General features: G+C 32.2%; 2 protein-coding genes and 1 long non-coding RNA gene across 3 annotated transcripts; all 3 read left to right on the forward strand.

The window, feature by feature from the left end:
* Positions 1-2,053: 2,053 nt before the first annotated feature.
* Positions 2,054-4,582, forward strand: LOC107908184 (uncharacterized). Its single transcript, XR_001686927.2, has 3 exons — positions 2,054-2,421; positions 4,069-4,186; positions 4,270-4,582. It is a non-coding gene; the product is annotated as an uncharacterized lncRNA (long non-coding RNA).
* Positions 4,583-6,645: 2,063 nt separating this feature from the next.
* Positions 6,646-16,612, forward strand: LOC121214839 (uncharacterized). The gene is made up of 10 exons (XM_041089188.1): positions 6,646-6,886; positions 7,179-7,242; positions 8,483-8,736; positions 11,745-12,330; positions 12,763-13,419; positions 13,628-14,065; positions 14,779-14,973; positions 15,451-15,507; positions 15,964-16,026; positions 16,114-16,612. Exons 1-10 carry the CDS (start codon positions 6,855-6,857, stop codon positions 16,195-16,197), a joined length of 2,430 nt encoding a protein of 809 aa, XP_040945122.1. The 5' UTR covers positions 6,646-6,854; the 3' UTR covers positions 16,198-16,612.
* A 1,875-nt stretch (positions 16,613-18,487) lies between these two features.
* Positions 18,488-19,093, forward strand: LOC107908185 (peamaclein). Its single transcript, XM_016835433.2, has 2 exons — positions 18,488-18,645; positions 18,741-19,093. Exons 1-2 carry the CDS (start codon positions 18,558-18,560, stop codon positions 18,923-18,925), a joined length of 273 nt encoding a protein of 90 aa, XP_016690922.1. The 5' UTR covers positions 18,488-18,557; the 3' UTR covers positions 18,926-19,093.
* Positions 19,094-19,492: the final 399 nt, after the last annotated feature.

The following is a 19,492-nucleotide window of genomic DNA, read 5'->3' on the forward strand; positions in this document are numbered from 1 at the left end:
CTATATACATAGAATAATAAAAGATAAATATGTATATATATTCATAAAAATAAAATATGTGTATTCGTATATTAAAGTATAAAGTATAAATAATATATATCTAAGTAGATATATATATATGTAAGTAAACTTGGAAAATTATATGCGTACACATACTATAAAAATATGAATGTATATATATATAAATTATAGAATGTATTAAAGTGTAAGTGTATATAGGTATGTACACATATAACATAATCTAAAAACAGTGTAAATGGATAAACAATAAAGGCAAATAATAAAAATAAAAGCAATAATGACAATAATAATAATGGTAATAAAACTAATTACTTTTTTGTAATTAAACAAGCAGAAGCGCAAATATGAAAAAAAAGAAAAAAAGTCACCTCCAAAAATCTATTCTGGTTTTCTATTTTCCTTAATGTTCATAGCCAAATGAAAGAAGAGAAAACTCTTCTTATTTTATAGTAAACTTGGCACTTGCCGAAAAGGAAAAAGAAAAATCAAAGAAAATCCCCCTCTCTTTTTCATTTTTCTGTGGCCTTTTCAGCCGATTTTACACTTTTTTTCTATTTCTATTACTGTTTCTTCCTCTGTTCTTGCTGCTTGTTTCTTCTTTCGTGTTTGTTTGCAGGTCTTTGGTGAAGGCGGAGGAGTGGCTTGCCGTTTTGGTGCAAGGCTTGGCTGGCCGTGGCAGACCTCGGGCGTGGTGCGCGCTGAGGAGGCACATGGGCAGCAGAGGGTGCGGCGCCTTGGATTAGGGTTAGGGTTTCAGTTGTGTTTTACTGAAACTTAGTTAATGTTTTGGGCCGTCTAGATTTGGACTTGTAATTTGGGTTTTAAATTTTAATTTGGGCTAGTATTGTAATGTGAACTGGACTATTTTTTTATTTTCTAGTGGGCCGGGTAAATTTGGGCATGTATAGCTACCCTTGTCATTATTAGATCTGACTTGATTGTTTGCATTCCGGGTTGTTTCAAACACCAAGTTTTGCCTAATTCGGTTTAGAGTCTTAGGTCAAATTTGCGACAATTTTTAATCCTATTTCGCACGTGTCCGTATCATACGGTGTGTTACATATATTTCATGTTAACGTACATAAACCAATTTTTAATAGTAGGAATTCATGAAATTTTTAACGAAAGAATCTGTTTACTCATTAATCTAACCTATATGGACTAAATTGCTCATATTTTTTGAATAAATAAAATAAAATGTAATCAAATTCTTAATACAGAACCTTTACCCAAAAGAATATTAGTTCCACACCTCTATAAATCAAGCCCAAACTAAAAACACAGAGGGTAGGTTTGGATGGGCGGTGGGATGCGGTACGGTGCATGTAGCTTATTTTTTGTCTTACATTACAGTATTTTTACAATATTTAATTTTATCGCCACAATTATTTTTAGACTAACTATCGTCCATCCAAACTCACTCTAAATCACCTAAGCTAAAGTTGCACATTGTGCCACACTGACCTGATATTTAAGGTAACTTGTTCCAAAATAATTCAACTAACAAAAAAAAAGTTGTATATCATTTATTTGACAGTTACGTGAGAGTTTGTTTTAACTTTGAAATATAAAGTATTCGGATCTTGAGATTTTTAAGTTGGAGTTTTGTTTTACATGAAAAACATTTAAAATGTTATTATAAAGTTAATTGGAATATATTCAAATTTGGATTAAAATAAATTTGAATAAAGTTTATACGTGATGAGACTTAAATTCATAATAAAATTTAGATCGAGAATTTGTATGTGCATAAATACACACGGTGAAATTATTAAAAGCATATTGATTTTATAAAGTAACGTACATTATTTCAAGACTATTTTTGTCTTTTTATAATTTATATAAAATGTAGAATAATACATATACATATTAACAGCATGTTTGGTTGCCAATACACCCCTAATCGGTGGGCCCTACTTATTACACCTCTAATCCGTTGTTTGGTTCAATGCATTATTATTACGGTGCTAAACCGTTACTGACCTAATCGGTGAAATCCACCGATTTCTAATCCGTCCATTTTGCTCAGTTTAGGTACTGCTTCACTTTACCCTCCCTGTTTTACCCTCTGCCTCTTCTGTTCCCCTTGCCTCTTCTGTTTCGCCCGATTTGCTCCCTCCATTTTTTTTCTTTTCTTTTCTGCTGATTTGCTCCCTTTGTTTCTCACAGTTTCTGCCGATTTGCTCCCTCTGTTTCTCATAGTTCTCCACACGCCCACATCTCTACAAAAATAACAGCCTTCAAAGTCGGCAGGATTTTAAGGCATTTTTATTTGAGCCCTGTTCTTCTCCTTCTTCCTAGACGTGGGGTTTCCATTTCCCAGTTCTTCTCATCCCTTTCTTAAAGTCGGCATCTTCCTTTGCTTTCTCCAGTTTTCTCCTACCCAGCACCTTCTTCAAGGTTCCAAGTTCTTTTTGTTTCTCCTTTAATTTCTGTTGTATTGAATTCCATGGATGTTATTTTAATTTGGATTTAATTATGCCTATTGAGGTTGTTTTTGCTCTTGAGAATCATAAAAAAATAATTGGGTCATTTTTATTTCAGTTTATTTTGTGTTCTTTTAGCCTCTATAGGGTTGTTAATTATTAATCCCTACATGTTCATTTGTTTTTTAGTTTCTTTTGATGGGGTTTTATTGTTTTAAACGTTGAAATTTTATCTAATAATGCAATCTTTCGTATATTTTTCAGGGTTTTGAGAGAGGTTGGGGTCGGATGTTTAAAATCTATATCTGATATGTACAACGAATTATTTTATTTTGCTGTTCTTTTGGGCTTGATAATGGCTTTAAAGGTCACCAGCTTTTAGCAGTTCTGCTCATTTACCTTCCGGCAATTGACATGACTTGAGTGGCAAATGTTATGCTTTTACCTTTTATAACATTGAATTGTATGCTTGTTGAATCATATTGAAATGCTAGATACTTAACTGACTAAACTTGTTTGAATGTAGGAACTACAGTTCCATGAAACACCACTACTGCAATTCTTGCTGCTCCCAATTTGTCGAATCCCATGGCTACAGTTGTTGGTGCTGCTTCAAACCCATTGTCCAATCCCATAGTTTCAATGATAGACGGTGTATCCTCCAAGGCATTTGATGAAGTACTGAAAGCAACACCACCTGCTTTGTCAGCATTTTTGGCTGGCTTGCCTTCTATCGAGGGCAATCTTTCAAACTCCTACTGCAGTTGTGCATGCTGCAATATCTAATGCTGATGGATATTAACCTATAATTTGTAGTTGAATTTGAATTATGATCCAAAATGCAACATATCAATGATGAAATACGGCAATGCATCTGCTTGAATTTCTCTGTCTAGTTGGCCTTTTAAGTCCCTTCTGATCTGGTATCCTTGGAAAATTATTTGTTTTGCACTCTTGGCATTTTAATATCGTATTAGAATAACTAGTTTATAACTTTGGAGTAATGATTCATTGTAATTTTACCCATTTTTATATATTTCTTTAATTTTTTAATTCATCACAAGGTCCATGCCATAGGGGCAAAGCTAGAATCAAAAAATAAAAAAAGAACCTCATTGAGGAAGAAAGTTCAGAGAATAAGGTAAGAAAACCAAAAAATATTGCAACTGAGAGAATATACAGAGCTATGTTTCTCCGACTCTTCATTTTGCTTGAAGTATCCCTTTTTTATACCCCTGTCAGAGTCTTCATTTTTCTTAAAGTATCTGGTTTCAACACCCATGCTCGACGATGAAAGAACCTCTTTGAGAAAGTTATACAATAGATTTTGTTGGAAAATATTTGAAGTGAAAATTTTCATCATAGTTTCTGTCAAGAATACATTAAATGGTATATGTACATGTCCACACAAAAAACCATGTTACTTGGGTTCGGGGAAAGTGTCAAATAAGGATATGGGTATGGGATGTGATCCTTGTATGATACCCGTGTGGATGCATGTTTGGCCATCGGTATGGGATATGATCCTTAAAGGATTCTTCAAATATATAGAAAAACTTAAAGAAAACTGAATATTTCCATATCTGACACATATTCGTATCTTGATATCCTTATTTTTTAGGGTTTGTTCTTATTTGAATAGCCTTTGTTGTAGCTATTTGCAAAATCCTGGTGATGAACACCTAAGCCTTCAGGTGACAGGGATAGATCCCTGGCCCTAAGGAACTCCCTTACCTATGGTGGGATATATCATATATCCAACTGGATTGAACACCATATAATTTTAAAGAAAGCGTAGCTAACATCATGTATTGAAATGCAGCAAAGGAGAAGTCACCGCAGCTAGATGATGGTGATTCAGGATTTCCTCCCCGTGATGATGATGGTGGTGAAGGTGGCGGGGGAGGTGGTGGGGGCAACTGGTCAGGTGAATTCTTCCTTTTCGGATTCCTCGCGTTTCTAGGCTTCTTAAAGGATAAAGAAAGCGAAGAAGATTACCGGGATAGCCGAATAAGATGATGAGAGATTCTCTACATATTGATAACATTTTTAAAACCTATATTGCATGTTGTTCTTCATGTTATATACTTTTGAGAACCCAATGCATATCGTTCTTCATGATATATTTTTATTTTTGGAACCAATTGCATATTTGAACCATATGTAGACTTAATTCAAACATGCAAATATATTTAGTTAAAAAAGGACTAAATTAAATATCATCTATACTTATTATAAAGTCTATATTTCTATTATCGTGACATCAACTCAATCAGTATAGATATAAATAAACAAAAGATGTCACCAACAAAAGATAAACAAAAGATGCAGAATGTAATTCTCAAGTTATATTTTGATTTTAGTAAATTCATATAAGAACATTTTATTATTAAATTATATTTAATATTAATTATTTTAAATTATATAAATTCATATAAGAAAATTTATTATCAAGAATTTTATGAAATTATATATCATTATTAAATTATATTTAATAATAATTATTTTAAATTATATAAATTCATATAAGAAAATTTATTATCATGAATTTTATGAAATTATATATTATTATTAAATTATATTTAATAATAATTATTTTAAATTATACAAATTCATATAAGAAAATTTATTAGTTATAATAAATTTAAATTTTATTAAATCATATATTTTAATTAAAATATATTTAATATTAATTATTTCAAATTATATTTTATAGTATCATATATTATAATTTTAGTAAATTCATATAAGAATTTTGATTATTAAGAATTTTATTAAATTATATATTTTAATTATAATATATTTAATAATAATTATGTTTAAATATGATTAAATTATTTATTACTGATGTTAATAATCTTATTAAAATTTAAATAACAATAACAATAATCATTTACCCAACAAATTTATGCTAAGGGTATTCTAGTCATTTTAGTTTTTTTCCATTATGCTATTACACCTCTATTCCATTCAAGCAAACACAAAAATGCTATTACGCCTCTATTCCATTCAACTAAACAATTAATTTGCTATTACGCCTCTATTCCAATACAACGAACCAAACGTGGCCTAAGATTTGAACTCAGGATATCGCAGTTTTCACCGTCTAAATTTTATCAATTCAATCAAAGTTACATTTGATTTTTATGTTAATTTTTATAAATTTGTTACATTTTTTTTCACTTACAAGCGTGTCATAATCTAGTATTAATTACACATTTAATTAATCAAATATTATAATTATATAATTATACTTGTAATTATTTTTTGTAATAACAAATGATTAAAATATGTTGTAAGTCTTTGTACTCTTTGTAAATTTGAAATTTAGTCTCTTTGCTTTTTTAATTTCAAGAATCAGGACCAATTTTAAATACTGTTACAATTATTTTATTAATTTCAGGTTCATTATAATATAAACTTTTTCAGTTACGATGCTACTAAATGAGTGTTTTTTATTTCAAAATGTCACACTAATAAATTCAACAAAAAAATTAACAGTGTTAATAATTTAAGATAAAATTTGAAATATGAAAAATAAAAAATATTAAAATATTAAAAATAAAAATACAAAAATTATAAATTTAACTAAAATCTAAAATCATGAAGAGTAGAAGGAGGCATATGTTAAACATAAACTTGTCCATGGGTCAGGCCGGGTCTTAACAAAATTTTAAGTATTTTAAGTTTGTTTGATAGGCTCGAGTCTGGTCTAGCCCACCCGTATTAAATTTTTTTACATTATTTTTTATATAATTTAAAAAATACATCACAAACACTAAAAAAATTAAAATAAATATTTCCCAGTAAATTGAAAAATAAATAAACTAGTAGCAAAACTAACAATAAAATAAGAGTTATAAAATATCCAAACAATAATAAAATATTAGCAACATAATAATTAAATAACAACAAAACAATGAGAAAATAACAAGAAAATAATAAGAAAACAATAATTTTCCTTTTATTTTACAACTTCGACTTGAAATAGGGTCTTATTTGAAACTCGACCTATTTTCTAAACAAATATTATTTTATTATTTAAATTTATTTTTTGAGTCCATATTTTTATTTAAAGAGTAATTAGGGTAAAACTATAAAACGGAAAAACTCATGAAAAAGTATCTTGAAAAGCTGACAGTAGGTGGGCCCAACCCATTCATGCGTTACAATCTTAGTAGTAAATAGTAAACTGAAAATGTTGCCATTTTGCATTTGATCTTCTTCTCCTTTTATTTTTTCCTATATTGCCCATCTGATTCTATATTTCTTATCTGTTTCAAATTAAAGCAGCCAATTCCAATTATTCAACAAATCTTTTTAAAAACTAAAAAGAAATTCAAACAATTTCATCTTTCGTTCTTCTTCTTCTTTATGAAAATCTAAAATTTGCAGAGCTGGATCGTTATGGCTATCAAAATCCCAGCCTTAGGATCAATGTAAGTATCTGTTTTTCCTTTCTAGCAATTCTTTTTTTAAAAAAAAAAAGTTTAAATCTATTTCTTAATTCTGTAGATTACACTTTTATCGTCTCAGTTACTGATTGTTCCTTTTGGTAGATTTTTAAATTCTTCATGGAAACCTAAAATTTCTTGCTGGAAATGATGAAATGTGAACATGCATGATGCAAACTTAGTTATTGATTACTTCTTTAATTTTCAATTTTTAAAATAGAATCACTGTTGCGTTCTTCTTAGTTACTTTTTATTTTTCCAATGAATTTGGTTGTAGATACATCGAGTCATGCAGGAGGCATGGTGCACCGAGAACTGGATTTTTATCTGCTCTCTTTAAGGTTTGTTCCGATACGTACTTAGATTTTCATGTTCGAAAATGTTACGAAGTTGCATGCATATTTGTATGTTTTCCAGTGCCTTGGAATGAACTTTGAATGTTGAGAATTTAGACAAAATGCGCTCGGAGCTTCTGATCATTAGTCTAGGAGTCTCAAATTGGTTTGCCAGGCTTGTGATTCTTCTGATCATACAGTCGTGCTGCCAGTGTATTTCAATTAGAGAGCTGAATGCTCTTTACAGCTTCGTTGTCTTGTGAGAGTGGCATTTTAGTTATCCTGCTCAGAGTAGCAAGAAATATGTTTGGCGTCATGCTTAATAGTTCTAAGCTCTTTTTCTCAGACCTCTTTCAGGTGGTAGTAGGTAAGGAAGGATTAATTTCTGTTGTTCGGTATAGTGCGGTTGAGATGTTCTAGGAGTTGGATTTTGGGGCTCAGTCTTATTACAAAATGTTTGATTGTACACAGTGCACCTTATCATCCATCTAAAAGCTCAGGCGTGCTGTTTATGCTTAGTTTATCTATAATCATGCATGAAGTGATGCTTCTAGGTGAATCCTAACAATGGAGGACTTAGTGAAGTGAAAAAGTTATTTAGCTGGTTCTATAGCTTACAAGTGATCCAAAGACACAGAAATTGGTTAGTTACAACTAAACATGGTTAGTGATGTTGAATGAGTAAAGAATGCTCTAGAAATCCAAAGACCTTGAAGCACATGCCTAAAATGTTTGATAAGTCTCGAATATGAAGAAATATCCAAAGCTCCCTATAACTTCAACTCAGGTTATTAACATCCCAGTGTTTAGGTAATAAGCATAGAAATGTAATATGAATAATCCAAATAATGTAGTCCATATTGTTGTTTGGTGTAGCTTTAGGTGTGTCTGTTAAGGTGGCCCCGGGGAGGGGGGGGGGTTGGCACCCTTTGGTACTATTGCACAAGTCTCTGTGGTAAAAGATGGCAAGCTGTTATAAAGTCTAGTTTGAATGTTTTTATACTAACATCATATCCAAATTTTTGGCTCAAAGGACCGTGTTCTTTCTCTTTATCATATGTGGCAAAGAGATTGATTTCTATGGTTAAATATGATAAACACTAACTACATCTTCATATCTCCTTGGATTTCTTGAGCTGAAGAAACATAATTTTCCTTTCTTTTTCAGTGTCTGTTTATAATTATTTTGCTGATGTCTGTGCAAGTTAAATTAGATAAATACTTTTCTCTTGGTTGAACTTTTCAGGCTGATGTTAAAAAATCCCGCCATGAGTTATGTGTACTGGAGATTTTATTGGACCATGTGAAGGATGTTGATTTTCATCCACTTCTTGAAGTGACTACAAGAATTGGTGATTCTGAGATTGAAGCAGTTGATGTGCTCAATGAATCATCTTGTGCATTGAATGGAGAATATGCTTTAGTTCTGATACGATCTATTGATCAGAAACTTCGGATAGTTGATCTCCAGGATTTGTCATTTGGGAAGGACTTCTTGTGGTATAAAACAGCGTTTATTATGCATTAGTATTCTTTAGTAAAGTATCTGATTTTATACTTGTTTTAATGTGTCAGACTTTATATTTTTGTTGCCACTCTTCTTAGGGATAATAGAATCGTGAAGTTGTAAAAGTTTGTCTGGAGAAAATAACTTTATTGGCTTAACGTGTTGAAACATTTTCAAACTAATTATAATAATTTATGATTTAAGTGGTACTTCTACCAGTGATATTTTATGATACTTAATCTACTTGTGTGTATTTCAGGAGGTAAGTCTCTGCTTTTAGGATCTCAATAGGGAAAGTGTATATTTTGAGAAAAGAAGAAAAGAAAAAATGGTAAATAATGCAATTAGCTAATACAATTTAATGCTTTTGGAAATGTTAACCTCGGTTTCCCTTTTTATAATCAATCGTGTAGCATAATCCCCCATATGGTAGGATAATGATTTCTCCTTTTTTTTTCTTCCTTCGAAAATGTAGTCATCAATGACCAAAGGCTCTTGGTCATGATCACACAAGAAACTATTAAGCTATTTGTTGTTGTCTTTGGGTTTGGGTAGTGTTGTGAAGAACCTTAACCAAGCCTAAGGTTTTAGTGAGTTGAAACTTGACAACTTGAAAGAGAATAGAAGAGAACAATCTACAACCAAATAACGTTCTCCTTGAGATGTGTGAGAACGTGTAAAACAGATTTTATACAGACTTGTATTGGCACTGCTTGTGACCAATACAAACCCAAATATTCTTGTCAAGCCTCAATATAGAAAATAATAAGATAAAAGCATTAAAGAGCTTGTTCTTTTACTTATGGTACTTTTTGAGTAACCTAAATATCTAATGATTGACATTGCTGATTAAATTTCACTTTTTGCCTTTATCTTCTCTATATCATATGTCTTGGATACTCTTTTAGGCATAGATAGAGTAATCAGGTGCATAGGATGGCAATTTGTTTTAGTTTTAGCTTTAGGTTATGGTATGGTTCATTTTTCCAATTTTTCCATGTATTTGAAGGATCCTTAGAGGTCATATCTCCTTATCCATGAGTTGAACACAAAGTGTCAGATACCGGTACTTCATAAAAAATGTAGAGTCCGAGCAACATAATGGGTTAGCACTATGTTGGCATGATTTTTGCCATGGCCAATGGGGATTGGCAATGGAGAATGTGGTTTCTGTTACACGTGTCCTACAGAAGATCATGATTTTTGGATCCTTCGTTATCCATTTATTGATGGAGCTCCACTTTTCCGTAGAATAATTTGGAAATTTATATATTTTCAGTATTCACCCTTTATTTTATTTTGAATATTTCAATAACATGTTTTTGTTTGAAAAGAATCTTTTGACGTTAGCCTTGGCATGCAATAATCGGATGCATGTTCAAATTGTAAGAAGGTAATGGGAGAAAAAAGATGAGGTTATTGTACTCTTCTTTGAATTTGTTCTACGAGTTCTAATAACATAGTTCCTTTCTATATTGCTTGGTACAATATTTTGAAGGTGATATTCATCTGGGATTTTTTCTAAATAATAACCATCTAGCAGGGTGTAGGTTCATACGAATCTTAAGGTATTTATGGTAATTTCGAAAATCAACTGGGGTGATAAAAATCAAGAAGTAGGACGATAATTGACATAAAAGGAAATTGATTATCATATTAAACTCTCCATTCAATATATAAGGAAAACCAGTGAGTTCTCGATAGTAACGCATTAATGTTATCTATGTATCATGTATTTATGTTGAAACAATGGTTAGTGAAGCTTTAGACAGGTTTCCTTTCTTGATAGTTCCCTCCGAATTTTCAGCTTGTAGTCTTTCATAATGTAGTAGTAAGTAATCATTAAATTCTATAGTTACGTGAGGATATTTGGATGAAATACTAAATCAATGCAACTAGAAAAATCGATTAGCATTATATGCTTTTCGACACGTGTTAAATGTTTATTCAATGTAACCGATCTTTGTGAAAATGACGTCAACATTGTCGAAGAAGTTAAACGTACCTTCTAGATTTGATCATATAGTTGTCATTTAGCTAAAAGTGGCTATAACTTGTCGTTTTGTTATATTTAGATCGGCTTAGACGGGGATTTCATTTGTCAATATGGCTTTAGAAAGATTTGGCTCTTTTTCTCCTTCTCTCTTCCTTTCACCGTCACCGTTCTTCTTCTTCTGCTGCTGCTACTTGAATAAATTTTCAGGTTCTAGCATCACTAGGAACCCTTTGTTCCTTTAGGCTTACTATTTCTCTTTGCGAACTAATCTTTAATGACTACTATAAATGCTAATGCATATTTGAAAGATATGAATTATCTCTGCTTGAGAGGCCTTTGGAAAAGCTCTTATCACTGTTCTCATGAATGTAACAGGAAAACTCCCGTTTCTTTCTTGGTTTCTCATTTTCTTCTAGCTGTTTTCGATTTGCAAATGGTTGAGTGCACAGAGTGCTTCTGTTAGCCTCTAGTAGATGACATGTCAAGGAGTTGACTATCTGTACCAACTGGAGCGATTAGTTTGATTTGTCACAGTCAAGTTTAGAGTTTGCTGTGGCTCTTGTTAGATTGGGCCTCTCCACATGTTCCCATTTGGTTTAGGTTGGATGCTTAGCAGTTACATTAATGATTTCTTCTTGGTCAGCTTATGAGAGGGATTAGAAATACTTCAAACATTCACATTTTGATAGCTGCTAGATTTTCTTTTGGCAATGTTTCAATTATAACTGAAGCTGAATGAGTGCTGTTGCATAATTTGGAGATGCCTGAATATGGTGAATATTTTGGGCCATTATTATGTTAAATTAGTTTCTTCTTTCTCTATTTTGCTTAAGTACCCATTTTGTAAGTTGTGTTACACTTTCTTGATTACCGCCCCTTAGTTTTGTGCTATCTAGATGATGCATGTTATGATAGTTGCTTTATCTCTGTTGGAAAATTTTGTGAAGTTAATAAATGGTTTTATATGTCTTCGATTTTTTTAAACTAATTTGGGTTATCATTTAGGGATGTTTCTCAACGAGGGCTACAATGCCAAGTTCTAAACTTGAGGTCTTCGCATTTTCGGAAGCTCAACTTGGTGGGCGAATTTTTGCGGTTGCACACCCTTAACCTTGACTATAGCACCATGCTCAGTAGCTTTCGGGAGGATTGTTTTTCTTCCATGCCGAATCTGATGTGTCTCTCAATGTGTGAGACCAGAATTTCCAACTTATGGACTACAATTGCTGCACTTTCCAAACTTCCTTCTTTGGTGGAGCTTAGGTTTCAAAACTGGATATGCTGCAATGATGTTGGATCCTCTGGATCTTCCGTTGGTGATGATCAAACTGGGCCCAGTCAGCCGAGCAATGCATCTCACCTTGAGATGCCACCTATTAGTCTTAATTTACTTATAGATCTTGATGTCATGACTGAACAGGCAATAAGAAATTTGCTTCCATTCAGTATGAATCAGAATTTTCAAAACGCAAATGAGGACTCTTCGGATGATAGTGAAGTAGATTTTTCTATTCACCTGGAGAATGACCAATTGGACTCATCACACAGTGCACCTCCTGGGTGGAACAGAGAAATCAATCTACCGAGTGAGGTGAATCTATGGCCTCTAATCACCAGGTTCTTTAGCTGTTTTGTTTATAGCATACTGTGGGGTATTAAGATGCTAAAAAAATGAAGTTTTTGGTTTGTTGTTTAATGTGATAATGGTATCAAGGAGAAATAATTTTGTTTGCCACACAGATAATTCCTGATATGCTAGTTAAATTCTCCTAAGTTAGTAGTTATTTTTAATAGTATTTCCTTATCATTTCTCATAATCTCTATCTTAATATTAGGTGAAATTTCCCTTATTTTATAGCTCAGAAATGAATGAGCATATGGTAGGATTTAGTTCTGGCATTCACTCTAAATTCCTAATAGACTCATTGACTATGAGAGTTTCTTTGGATTGTCTTGTTTAACATCTTTCTTCTAAAGCCTTGGTTTTGATAATCCTTGTATGTTGTTCTGATTCATTTGGCAGGCTACTTCTGCTGCTTTGTCAAATCAAAATGGAGAAGAGTCTTCTGAAGGTGCCATCTCAGGGCATGTTGCAGATGTTTCATTCAAGTACATTTCTGAACATGCTTCACCAATATGCTTTGAGCAACATTATAGGGAGTTCATGATAGCTTCAATACCCCAGTTGAGAGTTTTGGATAACTTACCTATCAGAAATATTGATAGAGAAATGGCTAATCTGACTTTCTTTAAACATTTTGAGCGCCTACCTTATAGAAGAAGCGACAAAGAAAGTGTTGTTAGTATATTGCAGAAGCGAGAAATTAGAGCAATCCCTTCTAGCTTCCGGACACAAAAGCAAATGCCAATGGATCCTGTTGGGAAGTCGCAACATTCTTATGCCCGATCTCTCTGTGCTGCAAAAATGGGATCTTCAGCTTGGGCATATATGCATTCACTTTCTATTTCAGGCAATGATTTGGGAGATGAAAACGGTAGCTTTCGTCCAAGGCAGTTTGAATATCATCCGACTAACTCTAGCCTAATGGTCTTTGGAACTTTAGATGGTGAAGTAGTTGTTGTCAACCATGAAAAGCAGAAAATTGTTAGTTACATCCCTTCATTTGGGACAATGAATAGCGTGTTGGGGCTCTGTTGGCTCAAGCATTTTCCCTCTAGGGTGAGTAAATACTATGATGTGCTCCTAAGAGAGGTTAAATTATAGTGCTCTCTAACTTCATAAATGCGTTTGCCTACTTTATTTCCTTTTCCTTTTGAAATTTATTGTTTTAGTAGAAAGTAAACACTCACCACTTTAGAGATCTTAACAATTCTTCTAAATTTCATTCCTCAGTGCCAACTGACTGAGTTTTACCTTTTTCATTCAGCTGATAGCTGGTTCAGATAATGGCTCACTGAAGCTGTATGATTTTCAGCATTTCCCATCAACTTCCAACGGCTTGCGTACCGCTAGTTCTGTCACCTTTGATGAGTTTGATCAATTAACATCTGTTCATGTTAACTCTACGGATGAACTCTTTCTTGCAAGTGGGTACTCAAAAAACGTGGCTCTGTATGATATCAACAGTGGAAGACGGTTACAAGTGTTCACTGATATGCACCAAGAACACATTAATGTAGTCAAGTTTTCGAACCAATCCCCATCAATTTTCGCTACTTCATCATTTGATCAGGATATTAAGATGTGGGACTTGAGACAGAAGCCAATAAGGCCTTGCTACACTGCTACAAGTTCTAAAGGAAATGTGATGGTCTGCTTCTCGCCAGATGATCACTATCTTCTCGCCTCAGCTGTTGACAATGAGGTAATTTTTATAATAGCTAATAGCATTAGTTTGAGTGTCTGTGCTAATCTTGTTCTATGTATTTGAACATTGAGTTTCATACTTGGTCTATGATTAACCTGGTCCTTAAATTCTGGACTTAAAAATAATTGGATAGATGAGGCTATGAAACCACTGATTGAGAATAAATTTAACTAGAAATTCCAACTATGATTTCACCAATTTTGTGAAAGATTTTCTGCGAATAGATTTTTAGTTTTGCCATTATAGGCATTTTCATTTTCCACCTATATTTCATTTTTCAGTTTTGAATCTTACCTCTCCAAGAGGGTGGATTCAAGTTAACCAGCCAATAAATACAAATTTAGCTGATAGCACTCTTACAAACTGCCACTTTGGCAGGGTCATAATTTGGGTAATGACTCTCGTGGTTGTGGAAGTGCCACCATATTGTACTTCTAAGAGAATCTATATCCTAGTTTCCGTTCCATTGAACTTGAATATCTCAGTTTTTGTTTTTCTTTGGCCAAGACTTGCAAAACTCAATTGAAATGCTCTCTTCTTATTTCGTTAGTTTAAATTTGGAATTAAAATTTTCTTAATTGTATTTTGCAAACATTTATTCCTTTTCTAAGAATATGCCATTTAAAGGAACCTTTACTTTGAACTTTTATTATTGTTATTATTGAAGTACATATTGGTATGATTTTGGTTTGAAATGTTGACATTGACAGGTAAAACAGCTCTTGGCTGCTGATGGAAGCCTTCACCTGGATTTTCAGATACCTGCTACTGGCAGCTCGCAAAACTACACTCGTTCCTACTACCTGAATGGTAAGGACTATATTATAAGTGGGAGCTGTGATGAGCATGTTGTCCGTGTTTGCTGTGCTCAAACTGGGAGGCGTCTCAGGGATATTTCTCTGGAGGTACACGTGTCTTTAAATTTGCACATATTTTGTGCTCCGTAATTTATGAAATATAGATCAGTATGGAGACACGTGCCCAGCATGGACCAAAATTTAAAGACAGGATATGCTTTTGGATAGGTTGCTAAATTATAGGATCAGATGGAACATGCTTAACTATAGTTATGTGGTTTTTAGGGATATCCGCAAGTGAAATGATCTATAATACGACAGGAATAAGCCAAAATAGTTTGTAGGAATAAAACTTTTAAGATTTGAACTGGGGCTGATTTGTTTGGTTTTAAAATTTTGCTATACTAGAAAATCATTATATTAAGGCAAAGAATCTAAAAGCAGAATAGGAGATAGGAACCAAAAAATGTCAAAAGTCAAAAGACTGCTGATGAAGAGAAAGCCAGAAACCAAGAAACTAGGCTGCAGTTCGAAAATTTTAAAGTCAAAAGTAGCATAGGATATTAATGCATTCATCTTGTGCAGGGAAAAGCTTCGGGGAGTTCAATGTTTGTGCAATCACTGAGGGGGGATCCCTTTAGGGTGAGTTAAATCATTTTTCTAGTGATACTTTATATATTGACATTTAAATTTTTTTTGTGGATATTCTTTCCCACCTTAGTGTACTTTTTTGTTTTAATCTTTGTTAAATTGACCAATCACAAACATTGCATGTCGCTGCTAGTGTTCTGGTGACCTTGTTCTCTTGTTTGTTTCTTGTGGATGTCAACTATGAATTACATGTCTGGAAGCACAATTCATAAACCCATCGTTTCTCAGATAATTTATGAATCTGGTACACGGAAGAGCAGTCTATTTTCTAGGGAGTTCCTTATATTAATGAAAATTCGAATCAAATAGCAGATTGATCTTGGTCATTATAACTAAATACATATATTTTAGTGGCTATGATTATATCTTAGGGGTGAATTATCACTCTTGGTGCTTCTTCATATTTGGCTTTTCCACTTATTAATTTTCAAATATCCCTGCTTCCAGCCTTTCAACATGAGCATATTAGCTGCCTATACTCGACCAAGCTCGAAATCTGAAATAGTCAAGGTATATTATATCTCACTGTCTCGTTTTTTTCTTTATATGGCCGGGTGTCTCAATCTTACATTGATGCTTGAACCCCATTTCTTTCAGGTCAATTTGCTGGCTTCTTCAGAGTGTAACAAGGAAGCTTCATCTGGTGGGAGCTCTTTCCCATTCAATAGCATGGGAGGTTAATTTATGTATACATACAAAAGCTACAGTATCTATCTTCTGCTACTTTATGACTCTATAGGTTGAACAATCACAGTTTATACAGGTCAGCATATAGTCAATGCTAACTATTAAAACATTGTAAAATCGATAATATAGATTATTATCGAATATACTAGCAATGAAGTTTTTTAACTCCACAAACCGAATTAAAAAATTGTCACATGTCCTTAGTATATATTTTTAAAAAAATAAAAAATTAAAGATATGGAGATGTGGCTGTTTTTTAATCTAGTTTGTGAAGTTAAACTACTCAGTTGTTAGTGTATGGAATAACAGTCTGATGTTATATCTACATAATGTAGGTAACTGAACATGGGTCTTTCTGTTGCTCTGGAACATGTTATTTAAATGCAAATCTTTCTAAGACTTGAATGCTTTTTCTCTTTGTTGGGTTAAGCTAAAATCATGAATTCCTACAAAAACTATATTGATTAGGTTAAACTATGCATATGGTCCCTGTACTTTTCAAAAGTTAGGAATTTAGTCTTACTTTTTAGATTTCAAAATTTAGGTTCAAGTTGTTACCACTATTTTTTTTTTGGTTAAATTCATTGTTGGGACATTTAAAAAAAAACTATTCACTCAGTAGCCATCTAATTCAAAAAAAAGATATTGTAATTAAATTGGATTTAATAAATAATTGAAACTGAATTTTAAAATCTGAATTAAATTTTTGGAAATACAAATACAGTGACTAAATTTTGAATTTTTTAAAAGTACAGGGACAATAGGCATATTTTAACCTATTGTTTATAGACCTCATAGTAGCAATGATTATTGATAATTTTGATATTAAACATTAGAAATCATTGTCCATAATCATGCAGACATGTTTAGGATTTGTCATTTTGCTTCGTACATAAAAAGTTTATTTTTGCCATGCTTAAGTCAAACATGAAGTTTAAATTTGTACATGCCATTTGCCAACACCATATGTGAACCAATGATTAAGAATTTCGCATCACATCTGTAGATTAGAAAGAGAACCAGTCAAGTGTTCTTCAAGGTCGGGAATTAGATGGTGGAGGTTTAACTAAAAATTTAGGGGTTAATGAGAATTTTTTTAAAAAGAAAAAGCAGTTTAATTAAAGTTTTAAAAAATTTTGAGGGTTTGATGAGAATTTTTAAAAATTTAGAGGGTTTAATTGAAACTTTTCAAAAATTTGAAAGGTATAATAATTTTTTAAAAATATTTTAGGGGTTTAACTAAAATTTTTGACATATTTTGAAAATTAATAAAACTTTTGTGGGGTTAAGCTCCCTATTAAGGAGTTTAATTATCCTCCTTTTATTTTGTTTTCCTTCATGTTTAAATTAATCATTACAAAAGAACAATTATTAGAGGGTTTTTTTAATAATCTGATCATATCTGGGTTTTTTTTTACACAACTCTTAAAACTTTCTATTGTCTCTTTCCAACCCATTAATAGGAATCAGCGTATTTGAACTCATGTTTTCTTGCATTGGTAACAATGCTCATGCCAATCGAACTAAAACTCGACCGGCTTCTCAAATAGAGTTTTAAGTAACTTGCAATTACGCATATCTTTGTTATATGTATTCGAGTTATAGTTTTCGGTTTGATTATTATTTAAATGTATTCAGTTTTGGGTTTTATAAAATAAAAAACAATTATTTTTTTAATTGAATTAATTTCAACAAAAAATAAAAATAATGCTTGAAGAGTATAAAACACTATTTTGAGGCTCAATTTTCATTTTGTATTAATTATTCTAAGTCTAATGACTCATAATAGCTTATAAATAAAAATCAATAAACTTAGAATAATAAAATTATTTAAATCCCATGGGATAAGTTATTTTGAAATAACATTGATATTTAGTACCAATATGTTTAACAATTTAACAAGAACAGTCGATCGAGTCTTAACTTGATTAGTATGAGTATTGTTGTTAATATATGATGGCAAAGGTTCGAGTGTACTAAGCACATTATCTTTCTATTTATGGGTTAAGGAGGAATTATGGATAGTTGTATCAGAATCTATAATGAAATTGTTAACAGAAATAATTTAACACGAAGAAAGTAGGCGCACAAACGGAGAAAAAGTGAATAAAAAAACCAAAGGAAGAAAGGAAAAGGAATATAGCAATTAACGAAAAGTCTAAAACACACCGTATGGACAGTGCTTGAAGTTGAAACCCACCGCTCCCTCATTATCTGCCATTAAACCTCCTTACATCTCATTCAGTGCACACTCCTTTTTGCCTTTTGCTTTCCTCATATCTATATATACACACACACACAGTTCACTATTACACTCAACATCTCAAACTACTTAACACCATTAAATAAAAAGAATGAAGGTCTTGTTCGCAACATTGCTGGTTTGCTCTCTTCTACTATGTTCCTCAATTTTGGAACCAGTCATGGCACAGCCTCGGTCACGTAATATTGTTAATGATAATAAATAATATTACCACCTTTTTCTTTTTTGAATTGCTTCAAGCTTTAAAACCTTGTGTTGTGTTGTTGCATTGCAGCTTCATGTGCGGGGAAATGCAAGGCGAGGTGCAGGAAAGCAGCGGTGTGGGAGCGGTGTTTCAAGTACTGTAGGATATGTTGCGAAAAGTGTAAATGTGTGCCATCGGGAACTTATGGGAACAAACACGAGTGCCCTTGCTATAGAGACATGGTCACCAACAAGGGCAAACCTAAATGCCCTTGAACTCACATTTTCTCTCTTAATTTCAAAATAATAATGATGATGTGTGGAGATTTCCATGGCAAGACATGTCTTTATATGTTCATGAAAATAATTGTTCTTGCTATTTAATTTATGTTTATAGTAGTATTTAATCTATATAATCATTGTCGGGTGGAGTATCTTATTTTATATTTATATTTCAGTATTTATGCAATATATTTTATATTTAAAAATTCGAGAAGCATGAAGCGGCGGAACTTAAAAAAATATTTTAGACGAAATTAAATTGTATATAATTTTTAAAGGGTTAAATTAAATATTTATTATGTTTGGGGAGTCAAAAAGTACAATTTTATTATTACTAATTTAAAATTTTATAAATTATAAGGAGCTTAAATTAAAATTTTACTATTTTAGGGGCCTCTACTAAGCTCTGCCACTGTATATGTAATAAAAAGTATAAAAACTTTTAGGATAGTTAAAATTTTGATGAAGTGAATTCAAATATTTGTGAATATTTGATTTAATTAGTCACTTGCCCAAAGCTCAAAGGCTTGTCCAAAAATTTGAAAGGTTTGAACAAAATAC

This window comes from Gossypium hirsutum, chromosome D02, assembly GCF_007990345.1.
Source record: "Gossypium hirsutum isolate 1008001.06 chromosome D02, Gossypium_hirsutum_v2.1, whole genome shotgun sequence".
Lineage (NCBI taxonomy): Eukaryota > Viridiplantae > Streptophyta > Magnoliopsida > Malvales > Malvaceae > Gossypium > Gossypium hirsutum.

Excerpts from the sequence above, each read along its gene's own strand:
- LOC121214839 (XM_041089188.1), top strand. The coding sequence starts at position 6,855 with ATGGCTATCAAAATCCCAGCCTTAGGATCAAT. Across the intron at positions 14,066-14,778 it reads CCTCAGCTGTTGACAATGAG|GTAAAACAGCTCTTGGCTGC; the intron begins GTAATTTTTATA and ends TGACATTGACAG. Across the intron at positions 14,974-15,450 it reads TCAGGGATATTTCTCTGGAG|GGAAAAGCTTCGGGGAGTTC; the intron begins GTACACGTGTCT and ends CATCTTGTGCAG.
- LOC107908185 (XM_016835433.2), top strand. The coding sequence starts at position 18,558 with ATGAAGGTCTTGTTCGCAACATTGCTGGTTTGCTCTCTTCTACTATGT. Across the intron at positions 18,646-18,740 it reads CATGGCACAGCCTCGGTCAC|CTTCATGTGCGGGGAAATGC; the intron begins GTAATATTGTTA and ends GTTGCATTGCAG.